The sequence below is a fragment of the Trichoplusia ni genome, chromosome 24 (genome assembly GCF_003590095.1).
Source record: "Trichoplusia ni isolate ovarian cell line Hi5 chromosome 24, tn1, whole genome shotgun sequence".
NCBI classification, from domain to species: Eukaryota; Metazoa; Arthropoda; class Insecta; order Lepidoptera; family Noctuidae; genus Trichoplusia; species Trichoplusia ni.
Window position 1 is genome coordinate 1,495,677 of NC_039501.1, and position 12,178 is coordinate 1,507,854.

A 12,178-nucleotide genomic window follows, 5' to 3' on the forward strand; every position below is an offset into this window, starting at 1 on the left:
ACATTTTTATATATGTATTACATGCATAAACCTTTCCTTTTACCTGAGCATTAACTCTTCATCGATATATTGCAAGAGGCTCCTAAAACAAGAGAGACAACTTACAGATATAGCCTGGTACTCACATGGCGGCGCATTGGTACTTGTTTGGCACTTTTGGGGTACTTTTTGGATTAATTGTCGAGGAAAATAGGAACTGTCGTAGATATGACTAAAAATAGAGTAAAATTTGCTTGACCCATTTTTCGAAACTTATTTTTCAGTGGGGTATGTAAATTTCTCTGAAACACTAACGATCATTTCAATTTTAATAAAAAAATATGTCCCGGCTTTTCATTTTACCTACATTGTAATTTCTACTAACAGTAATGATATAAAAGCGGACCCTGATTAAGAAAAGGTTGGGAACCCCTGATTTAAACATACCGCGTAAAAATCTAGGCTGCTATCCCACTCGCGTTATTCCACTAGAAATTCGTGACATTATAATCGCGTCTCCTAAACTTTTTCAAAGAAAGCATAACATGATCTATTTCTTCTTTCTTTATTTTCTTTTTTAAAAACGACCCCCGCATTGAGGAACTTAATCCTTGTGTCGCGCGAGGTTTCACAAACATTTAAGTCACATACACAAAGACACCCTGACTCAGGACAAGCAATCGTGGATAACACAAATGCTTGTCATACGCGGGGATCGCACCCGCGACACGTAGCGCTTAGTGGGTTTGGCGTGATGACCTCAACCACTCGGCTACCCGTGCAGTCAAAATGACGTCTGCGACGTGATCTATTAAACTAAAATGTCATTTTCATACATTTGACCGTTATATATTGATGTTAGCTTTTGTCAGAGGGGCTGGGGTCATGCAAGACAAGCAGAAGTTATATCTAACGGAGAATAGGCGACGGACAGATGACTTGCGACAATAGTCATACGGCCATTTTGAATATTCTATCTTTCTACGGATTTGGCAACAAAACATTGATCTATATCATATACGGAGATTGAATAAAATCCTATGTCGCGTAGCAAAATACATGGACAGATAAGATAGGATGTCGGTCCTTAGTTTTAATGAATACATGACATTTTATTTTGTTGTTTTCCTTACATTAAAAATAATTAAGTTTGAAATATTTGTATGCCGTTTGTGGCAAAACATAGCGTTCATACACCGTCGAAATATGTATCACCAACATTTGTTTTTACCTATGTTCTACAAATAAAGAATTTGAATTAGGATATTGAAAACGACAGTTACCTAAGCACCCCAATAGTGACAAATTAAGTGTACCTTTAGTGACGTCAGCAATCGCATATATTTACTTATATATTTCGTCGCTTTATTTCGACTCTAAGCTTTATTTCCATATATAATATAGTACTTTAAGAGATTGTATAGGTAAAAGATTATTGGTACAAATATTATAGAGCATTTTGAATCTCATTCTGTTTAAGATTAAGTCCATGTTCATTTAAACTTAACATGAGACTACTTAATAATAAATTTGAACATTACATTTCACACAATATGATTCAAATTACTTAATCAAGGTTATTTGTATCAAAAATCTGCTGCATTGCTCTTTAGGCGACTTTTCACCGATAGACGCTATATAAGCGCCAAATTTAGCTAATATATAAAGCGCTTATTATAATATATTTTATAGTTTATATACTCCAAACAAATTCCACACACAAAACTTGCGATCACTTACTGTTGGCTTCGATTTGAACTTTAATTCTTTAAGAATAAGATCTAAAATTGCTAGACCAATTAGCTGAATATATTTCCTTTCCTAGCCTTCCTATATTTATTCGGAAAACGTTGAGGTTAAGTTTTAAAAACCATTTTGGATCCTCAAGATATAGTTAAACTGTTAAACATTAGGCATTTTTCTAGCAATTTTAGACCTTAAAAAATCACACTGAAGGCCAAAACAACGCCATAGACAGCGAGTAAACATCTTACCTCATATAACCATAGACACCAATCCCATAGGGAAACCAAAAGCCAGACAGAGATCGCAACACATGCTCATTATCAAAAAACACAACTATACTATCATGTGCATTCACACACTCAAAAAAAACACACAAAAACTCATTTAAAAATCCCACACACAAAAAATAAAATACATAAAAAAATGAATACTTAAATAAAATTAATTAGCACACGAAAAACTTAAAAATAAAAATTAGTGTTGGCAATAAAACTTTTTTTTTTTGTAATTTGGAAAATGTTTTTTTTTTGTTTATACCTTAAACTCATTCTTAATATATCATCCCCTGTGATCACCCGACACCACTTGCTATAACATAATATATAAATAAACATAAAGAAGCGAATTAATTAACTGAATTATGTTCTGTATGTGTGTGATATAATGCGGTACTTACTTTTCGCTTGTCGGGAGCGTGTCGTTGGCTAAGTCTTGTGATAAAGGGTTGTGTTTCGGACAGCTCATTAGTGATGCGACACTCCAGTCTTCGCTTGATTGTCTGTGGTATACTGTAATACGAACATTTTGTTATTTTTTGTCTTTTTTTATGATTCGTGATTAAGTATAAATTGTACCATAATGTTACGTTACAATTAATAAACTTTAAAGTAGATAATTTGATATACTCAGTCGTCATCCCTATTTATTTATTGATCATACAATCTCGCATGGGTATAGTTATAGTTATTTTTTCCTAAAACAAGTGTTAGACGTACCATTCCTCTTGATAGTGTCTCCATCGCAGCTAGCGTTGACATCGGCATGCAGATGCATGACGCCGGGCAGGGCGGGGCGGCTGAGGTCGTCGTCGGCGTCCAGGTCCACGATGGGCGAGTCGTCGTAGGCGGCGCGGCGCGACCCCGCCGTCAGCAGCGAGCGCGGGCGCGCGGGGCCCGGCGCGCCCCCGCCCGCGCCCCCCGCGCCCCCGCCCGCGCCCCCCGCGCCCCGCGCGCGCCCCGTGTGGCGCGACGCGATGCGCTGCGGGACTGTGGACAGCGCCTGCGGGACACGTGTAAGGTATAGGCACCGCCACGGAGCTTAAGCGCTCGGGGGAACACGTTCGCTTTGCGTATCGTAAAATAAAACGCCAATCAATTGTGCATATTCGTCGTCTTGTGGTGCATGCGACTGCAGCAAAGAACGAATTTCAACCAATCACTCATGTCAGCTATGACGCGACGCTCTGCGTGACAATCACTGCACTTGAGTCCGCCCCGCGCCTCACTTCATACCGCAAAAGGAACCCAAACAATCACTTCTGCTCAGGTGAAGGTCAGCGCTCAAAATCCGTGCCGGTATATAGGCTCAAATATGGTCATCTTCACGTATGTGTCAGTTGAGTAAGTGAACCTTAAGCCTAGATAAAAGTTAGAAAAAACTCTTTCTGTACGATAGACTTCACCTGCTAAAAACCGAAATGGTTTTACCGGGACATAAAATCAGAATAAAACTTCCCCTAAATCCCATGTGTTATTCCAGGTTATAAACTATCCTCTACCAAATTTCGTCCACAACCGTTCAGCAGTTTTTACGTGAAATAATAACAAACATCTAATCATTAATACACTTACAGTATCCTCGTCCGGCTCGTTGTTACAATGGCTCGGCGGGTTGGAGTACTTGTGCAGCAACTCTATCGCGAGCCGCTTGCTCATGTCTTGCTGGAAGAACGCGTGCTGAGGACACAACAAAAACATGGTAAAACTATCGTTTTTTTTTCAATTTAGTCCAGTTATCCATCGCTCTTTATAGATACGGGGTACGGGTATGTGCAAGTCAAAACGCAACCTGTGATTGACTGTCAATGTTATGGTTTCCATACGAATGTAGATACCATAAAATGTGTTGCATACGTTGCGTATATAATATGTGTACAGCTTGAGTCATGAATATTACAGTTTCCCTAAAAAATACCCTATAGAGTAATATAAAGTAAATGATGCTCAACTTTGATAATGCATACAATCAATTTAATTATTAATCAGGTAACTTCCTAATAATTTAATTAACCTGTATTGTACATTTACAATACAGTTAATCATTACTATTTAATACGGGCATGACATTCGCTCTATTCTTAACTGAGTATGGCGAATTAACCTACATAACATATATATTTTTATATATATTCGTATATTATTTATAATTATCTATAGTTAGATGTAGGTAGTACTTTTAATAGTGCCCATTGGAGCTGCTTTTCCATTTGACCCAAAGGTTGATAATGACTTGAGGCATTAAGTCTGCCTTATGTAACACAATTGTACATGAAAGTTTAAATAAATAAATAACAGCATATAGTCAAGAATCACCTGTAACAATTTATCAGCGGTGGGTCGTTTCTTGGGGTTCTTGGTGAGGGCGAGCTTGAGGAAGGAGTGGAAGACGGCGGACCAGCGCTCGCGCTCCTTCAGCGAGGGCGGCTTGAAGCCGGACTTGGACATGAGGAACAACACGCGCATCGGGTGCAGCTCGAACATGGGCGGCTGCAGCTCGGCTAGCTCTGGGAAATGGAAACAAAACTTATACAATCTGATAATATAATATACATTTTTTCTGACGGAGATGGCGGGTTGACCTGGATTCGTTCTTACCGAACTGGTCACTCGCGGCTTATGACAGAGACAAGTGGAAGAAGAGTGGGGAGACCTTTGCCCAGTAATGGGACATTCCAGGCTAGTAATAATATTTTTTTTTGTAGCTCGCTCTTTCCTACTGCTGGGCCAAGGTTTCAACCAAATCCATCCACGATTCTCTGCTCTGGGCCTCATGGAACCAGCCCGCCCGGTAAGCGTTGAGATCGTCTCGCCACCGCTTCCTAGGCCGCCCACGGCGAATAATATATTATAGCAGAATGATAAATAATATGTATTTCGAATAAACCATAGTAGGAAACTGTCAATCTGCTTTTGACAGCTAAGACGTTGGCATTAAAAATACAGAAATTGCGTTTATAAGAACCTAAACTCTAAATCACGCGATTTTTTATAAGGCCTAATAAAACATACATCTTCACAAAGACAACACGTAATATTCTAAGACATTTCTAGTTTTAAGAGAAATTATAGGAGATCACACAAATAATATCTCGAAGTCTTACCAATAGCAGTGATGCCGCACGCCCAAATATCACAGAGCTGGTTGTAGCCACCCTTGCGCTCCACAGCTGCCACCTGCAATAATTAACATTATAGTTAGCTTCATATTTTAATAAGCAGTATAGGTATTGTATATACTGCAAAGAAATAAACAACTCCCCTTAAGAAACTAATATTCTATTAATACAAAAATAAGAATATTAAGTTGGTTACCCCAAATCTTACTCAAAATTTTATCCTTTGTCATTGACAAAATTGATCATTTCCTTGGACATTTACAAATATATCAAGCCCTTCGTCTATTAGAAAGTTTGTTCTAACGTTGGTTTTGACTCTAATTATTTGGTCTTTAGAAGTCGACTCCAAACATTTGGGAGAAGGATGAGCATTTGCTCTGAGTCTGGGTGTGAATGATCTATATTATGTATGTATGATATGGATCACAACATGTTATATAAGCATGTTATTAAGTTGTCTAGTACTCATAATACAAGCTTGGCTTAGTTCGAGACAAGATGGCGTTGTGTGAAAGTTCATCATCATCATCTCAGCCTATAGCTGACTACAGCTGGACATTGTTGTGTGAAAGTTGTGGAATATTACTTTATTACAGTATTCATGATACCTCTGGCGCCATCCATTTATGTTTATCAATTGACTGGTTTTTACAAGACTTGCTTAGTTTGAAACTAGATGGCGTTGTGTGCAGATTGTGGAGTATTATCATACACGTTACTAAGCAGGTTACCTCTGGCGCCATCCAGTACGGAGTCCCGATGAAGCTCTTCCTCTTGTTGATGGTGGCTGTGATCTGGGCCGACACACCGAAGTCAGCCAGCTTCACGTCGCCGCACTCCGTGAGCAGGATGTTCGCGCCTTTTATGTCACTGGAGATGATGAAAGGATTATGTAATTATAAAATACCCAGGATTCAACTGAAGTTGTTTGATTTTTGCAACCTACGGTCGGTGAATAAAATAATTGTCTAGACTTGTCAAAAACTATGAGCTAAGTTTGGTTTGATGTATCTTTTAGATTGAATATTTCAAAGCGAAGATTTTTTTTTAACTTTAAGAGAGCTGTCGTCCGAAAATTTTATTTTTATTACCTCTTATCAAATTTGCCTCTATGGCATATTTTATAATGTAATAAGCTATAAGACATAAAGTTCACTTTGACATGAAATTGTTTATTCCGCAAAATCGTTTAAATTATATCGTAATCCAATGTACAGTCATTCCTGGACTGGCCTTCGGAAGAAGGAACCAGATCACTTTGAGCAAGCCTAGCTCAACCATTTTGGAGAGAGCTGTGGAGTCTTCATTGAGTGGAAGCTATATTCGCCGGTTCTCTGATACTCACCGATGCATCTTCCCCATGCTGTGCAGGTACGAGAGGCCGGTCAGCGTCTCGCGGCACATGTACGCGATCTGCAGCTCCGACAGAGGACCTGTCTCGTGGTATATATCCTGGAAACATCAATAGCTCTGATTAGTTTTCGTGCAAAGAGATTTTAATGTGAATTGAATGATTACTGAACTGTTTGTTTAAGATTTAGGCACCGATTTGGAAACTGCAATTGTTTTTTGTTTCTGTATTTAGAAAAGCAAGGAGGTTAGATAATTTTTGCCAAGAAGAATCCTGGATATTGGTTTAAAGCTAACATTTTGTAAGCTTACAGTAGAAAAACTGTTTTCTAAGTTTACATTTTTTAAGACATGTTTTTCTGAAAATTTCTAGAAGTAGGATAAAACTAAACTATAATACTTCATGCAGTTTTCAACCGACTTCCAAACAAGAAGGTTCTCAATTCGTCAGTATGTTACTTCAGAACCTCAGTCTGGATGAAATGATTTCGACTATTTTTTTTTCATTAATCGTGAAATAGCTGCAACATTTGGTCCCATAAATGTCATCATCAAGTTTGGCTCAGTAGCTTTTATTGGAAGTAAGTTAACAGTTTTTGTTTTTGCCAAGTTAAGGGTTGAAAAATTATGTTTCCATTTTACCTCTCCATGCTCATCCAACCAGACTGACCAACCAAAAGATAATGTGAATCAAATATGTATGATTGTAACAAACAGTATCTAACCTGCAAACTCCCTCCCCCACAATACTCCATAGAGATCCACAGCTTATCCCTCCTGAGATAAGATCCGTAGTACGCGACGATGTTCGGGTGGCGGCAGTCCTTCATCATGAGGATCTCTTGCTGAATGATCGCGAAGTCATCGCCCGGCTCCAACTTTATCACCTTGATGGCAGCAAGTTCATTGTTGCCGTTGAGCCTTTTCGCCTGGAAAGGGAGGAATAGTTTGTTAAATACATTTTTCATTTTGAAGTACTGAAATGTAAGGCTAGAATTTATTAATCCTTGGGTCTGTTTGTACTATGGAATTGATTTTATCCTTATGCCGCGGGGTTTCCTAGCATTCGCTGATTACACAAACGCTTGTGGTATGGAAGATCGAACTCGCGACACGTCGCGCACCATGGGTTTGACATGGTGACCTTAACCACTTGGCTATCACAGGTATAGGAATTTCTAAGATCTTGTACATTTGATATTGAATTCTTACATAAGGGTTATCAGGGAATTTCTTGTTTTTCTTTCAAGATAATCTCGCTACTTAACAAACGAGGATATTGGACATAATGCCCTGTTGGACATGTGTGACGCCGACTCCTTCCCATTTCACTAAGCATTAATAAAACACCAGTTAAGTAGGAGTCGACTGTTGCGCCGAGTTGACACGAATTGTGGGGTCCGTAGGTTTATATTATTTACAGTAAAATAATGGCTGATTAAAATTATTTTTCTTAAAGTAATACTTCATTTTAAATAAGCTTGCCTTTTTTTCAGACTGATTAGTTTTGTAAACGATATTCATATTTTTTGCCACATATTTAATAATCACTATAATTAGTCACCTAAATAAATGAAGTTAAACCGTATCCATGCTTAAATATTACCACTATACTATACCAATGAAAGGGCATTGAATTACAAAGGGCTTACACACTTGACTGCGGAACCCTAATAAGTTCAACGTTTCATTGATTTAAATGGGTAGACGGGGCGAACGGACAGACAGACGGAAACGGCAACTTGCTAACATAGGGATAACAAACATTTGGTTCAAGTAAAAGAGGGTAATGTTTGAATCGTAAAATAAGTAAATCTAATATGATATTCTTATTGTTAGTACGTTTTCATTCTCATAATGATAATATAATCGCTTTATAAATAAAATAAACGATTTTTATCGTTAAATATTGTATACATACAGATCTTATTTGACTAATATTATTTGTTCCTTAAAAACATATCTTCCGTGACGCAAACATGGTGGAAACAAAGTCTAATGTCATATAATGTAAGTTTGCTGAAAGCAAAACGACTAAACGGATTTCTTTTAGAGATATGTCAAACTCGAAACCAAAGAAAGCGTTACTTTTGAGGTCATAACAAAACTCCATGCAGGCTAAACTAAAGCCAAAATGTAGTAGCGAATAAACCACATATTTCTAGTCAGTTTGCGTTCCTTAAATCTTTAACCATTCTACACAAACTGCATGCATACAGCCTGAAACATTTTGCATACACAAATTACTTCATGTAAATTGGTTTCGAGAGCGGAAGTTGAAAATTTCCCTGCGAAACGCTCGCTGAAATTGTATTACAAATTGCTATTTTATATAAATATATTAAATAAGTACGTAAAATACTTTCTGCTTTTTATTTCCGTCCCTATTACAGTTAGGTAATTTGATTCGAACGGTATTTTCAATTGTATAGATAGTCGAGTGGTTGAGGTTACCGAGGAAAACTCACTGAGCGCGACGTGTCCTACGTTCGATCCCCACGTATGACAAGCATTTGTGATCCATGCTTTTCGTGAGTTTGGGTGTCTTTATGCATGTGACTTGAATGCTTGTGAAACCCCCGCGAAACAAGGATTAAATTCCTTAGTGCAGGTACCAATTTAAAATGTGTTTTGTGTTTTAAATGAGTTCTTTGCACGGATATATCCTCTTTACAAAAACAGATTAGAGGTAGAGAATATATGCATCTAATTTTACAGAACAATTAAAGAAGGTTTTTGAATTAATGTTTCTTAACAAAAACAACAATGTGTTCACACTAACTCTCCAAAGGTTTGACACCCCTGCAAGTTAGCGACACGTCTGACTCAAATGCTTGCTATTGTTCTCAGCAGTTCGTTAATTATTTATTTGCGAGATGTACCTACCCTGCCCACATAAAAACGTTTACGTTTTCCGGGATCTATATTTGTTTGGATAAATATTTAAGTTAAACACTTCGGAGTTATATTTTGGTTGGCAATGCAGTTCTTATACAATATCAATTTAGTCAAACTTGTATTTCACATAGTTCGAACAGAAAAACCAAGATGATTTGCATTTTTTAGGTATATTAGAAAAGAAATTAAGGTCAATTTATATTTTAATTTGTAATCATAGTTTTAAAATGACTATACAAAAATAGATATTTATGTTATCGAGATAAGATATAAATATAAATATTTGGTCTACTAACATACATATTTTTGGATTTCAACTGCGCGTTTCTGTCTTTCTCCAGCAAACAAAGGTAGCAAGCTGGATAGCGACAGACTTAGTTCTAGTGATGATAATTCGAATGTATCAAAAAATAGGTCGAGGATAAGATGGGCAGACGATATAAATATGACAGGAATCAGATGAATGGGACCAGCCGGAGTGCAATTGAGGAGGCCTATGTCATGATGTGGACGAATATGGGCTAATGATGATGATGATGAAGGATAGATGTGAAGGGCAAGAGACAGAAGAGAATTAGAATGGCATTAACAACAGGAGGCGTATGTCCAGCAGAGGGTTATTCAAGACTAATAATGATGATGATCAGAAAACAATGAATCAATTAATTTACAGTCATCAGAATAAATAATGTAGGAATTCAAAATCAAAGAAAGTAAACAGTTTTTAACACTGACAATGATTTGTTCCGAAGAGTACAGGAAAAGTTGAGTTACGTTAAGTGGCAATCATGAGGTCGCGAGTTCAAATTCCGTACATTCTAGAGTGCAATCACAATTGTTGTTGAGTTTCTAACTAATCTTAGTATGCTAGGTTGTAAATTGTTACCAGGAAATGTTGCCTGTACTAATAAAGTGTCTGTTTCAGTTGTGAAAGCGGGACAGCGTTATACACGGCATGGAGAAGCGTCTCCATTCCACAACGGCTTCTCTTTTTTATCTAGTCCCGCATTAGGGTATTTGATCCGTATGTTGCGAGGGATATCACAAACAAGACACATTCGTAGATCATTTAATTATACGATTAGTCCTTTTTATCCGAGAAAATCCACATGGACTTTCTCCGCCCTGGGGAAGGCCGGGAGGAGTAGGGGGTCTTAGCGGCTAAAACCACTGAAGTGCCCTTACCTTGTGCCAGGGACCTCGGATACTAGGTATATTACAACCATAAAAGTAATGTGGCATTGTCAAACAGAATTCGTGAAGTTCAGAAAGAGATAGGAAACGAATAAAGATGTAGGATCTAAAAAATATCTAGACCTTTTAATTTCCACAAATTAAAATACAACAAATCGTCGTCAATAACATCTATAATATATCCTAGAAAGAACTATAATTATAAACAGCTTAAATATCTCGATTATTAAAATCTAATCGATAAAATAATCAGAATCGATTACGAGAACTGCGCATAATATTGGCACTATACGTTTTTAATGGCAATGTTGTCGCGGGGTCAGTGACTCGGCCGGCACAAGTTTTACTAATTAGATATGTGACCGAATAACGCTGTGTTTGGTCGACATAACTGTTTAATACTAATCTGTTATAGGATATGACACTGTATGATAACATATGTTTTATATATATCTTTTGATATCAAACTTACCATTTCTAACCCAGGAAAAAGTGGGGTGTTATAAGTTTGTCGTGTCTGGAAGACAGTCTGTCTGTTTCATCAGAACGATGAAGAGATATTTAAGATGGTTTATTAATGTTAATAAAATGCTCAAAAAGGGAGTAATTAGGGTACCTCTCTTACCCTATTTCTAAGGTTCTACTCAGTGATAGTTTTTACAACTTTTAAAAGATAAAGATTCTGTTACCGATATAACAACAAATAAAAAGGTTTTAATCAACGTTAATCGATCGCTGCATATAATTTACGAAAAAACTGAGAATGCCTTTTAAAGTCGCTTAAAATATAACGACTTTAAGAAGTTGACAGTTTACATACGTAATTTCGATGCAATAACACAACATATAACTTTCCATTATATTGATATAGTAGATTCAAAGTAAGGGATGCAAGTACTGCAGGTCGAGAGCGGCCCTCGAGTTGTGACGTAAGAGCTTTCGAAACCACAGAGTATTACACTTGACTACTATGGATAATGACTGGGGACCTACCTCTAACGCTTAGAGTAAAATTTAGACTTGCACTTGTTAAAGCGGGATGGTGAACTAAAAAACTTATAGCGGTATCTCACTCCCACAATTATTTTTTAACGATTCAAGCAGTAAGAATTTAATCCTTGTGTTGCGGGAGTTTCGCATGGACTAAGACAGGCTCAGGACAATCATGGATCAAACAAATGCTTGATATAGGAGGGGATCAAAACTGCAACACGTCTCGCGTATTTGATTTGGCGTGGTGGCTCTCACTCGTCTATCCGTGAAGTTTAATATAAAACTGTTTTAGGCCTTTTGATCGTTTTGGAATTTTATAGCACTATGCTAGCTTTCCTAATAGAAATAAAAAAACAACATTGAACTCATAAAACCGGTCGAATGCAGCCTACAACGAAACTAAAAACAGATGTTTTATAGCTAAAAACCAAATATAGCGAATTGTGTCTCTACTTCTGAGTATTTCCTTGATTCATAGATGTTATTACGCGTTTTATTATTTTAAAGCTTACCTTATGGCAAGAATACATTATTTATTTCATTTAGAGCACGAACTGCGTGGTTTAGTGCAAAAGTTCCATTTTTATATATTTTTTAGATAATTTGATCATTGCTCAATTATTT

At 37.2% G+C, this 12,178-nt stretch overlaps 1 protein-coding gene across 2 annotated transcripts in view; it reads right to left on the reverse strand.

The window, feature by feature from the left end:
* LOC113505130 (mitogen-activated protein kinase kinase kinase kinase 5) overlaps window positions 1-12,178 on the reverse strand; it is a 44,964-nt gene that overhangs the window by 12,234 nt on the left and 20,552 nt on the right. Inside the window, exons 2-10 of one of the 2 annotated variants that reach the window (XM_026887671.1) lie at window positions 7,195-7,398; window positions 6,465-6,571; window positions 5,851-5,989; window positions 5,105-5,177; window positions 4,317-4,507; window positions 3,576-3,680; window positions 2,721-3,003; window positions 2,402-2,513; window positions 44-82 (exon numbers count right to left, since the gene is read on the reverse strand). In XM_026887671.1, coding sequence (XP_026743472.1) covers window positions 44-82; window positions 2,402-2,513; window positions 2,721-3,003; window positions 3,576-3,680; window positions 4,317-4,507; window positions 5,105-5,177; window positions 5,851-5,989; window positions 6,465-6,571; window positions 7,195-7,398 — 1,253 coding nt within the window. The remainder of the gene's footprint in view (window positions 1-43; window positions 83-2,401; window positions 2,514-2,720; window positions 3,004-3,575; window positions 3,681-4,316; window positions 4,508-5,104; window positions 5,178-5,850; window positions 5,990-6,464; window positions 6,572-7,194; window positions 7,399-12,178) is intronic. The other variant, XM_026887672.1, reaches the window with a different exon arrangement.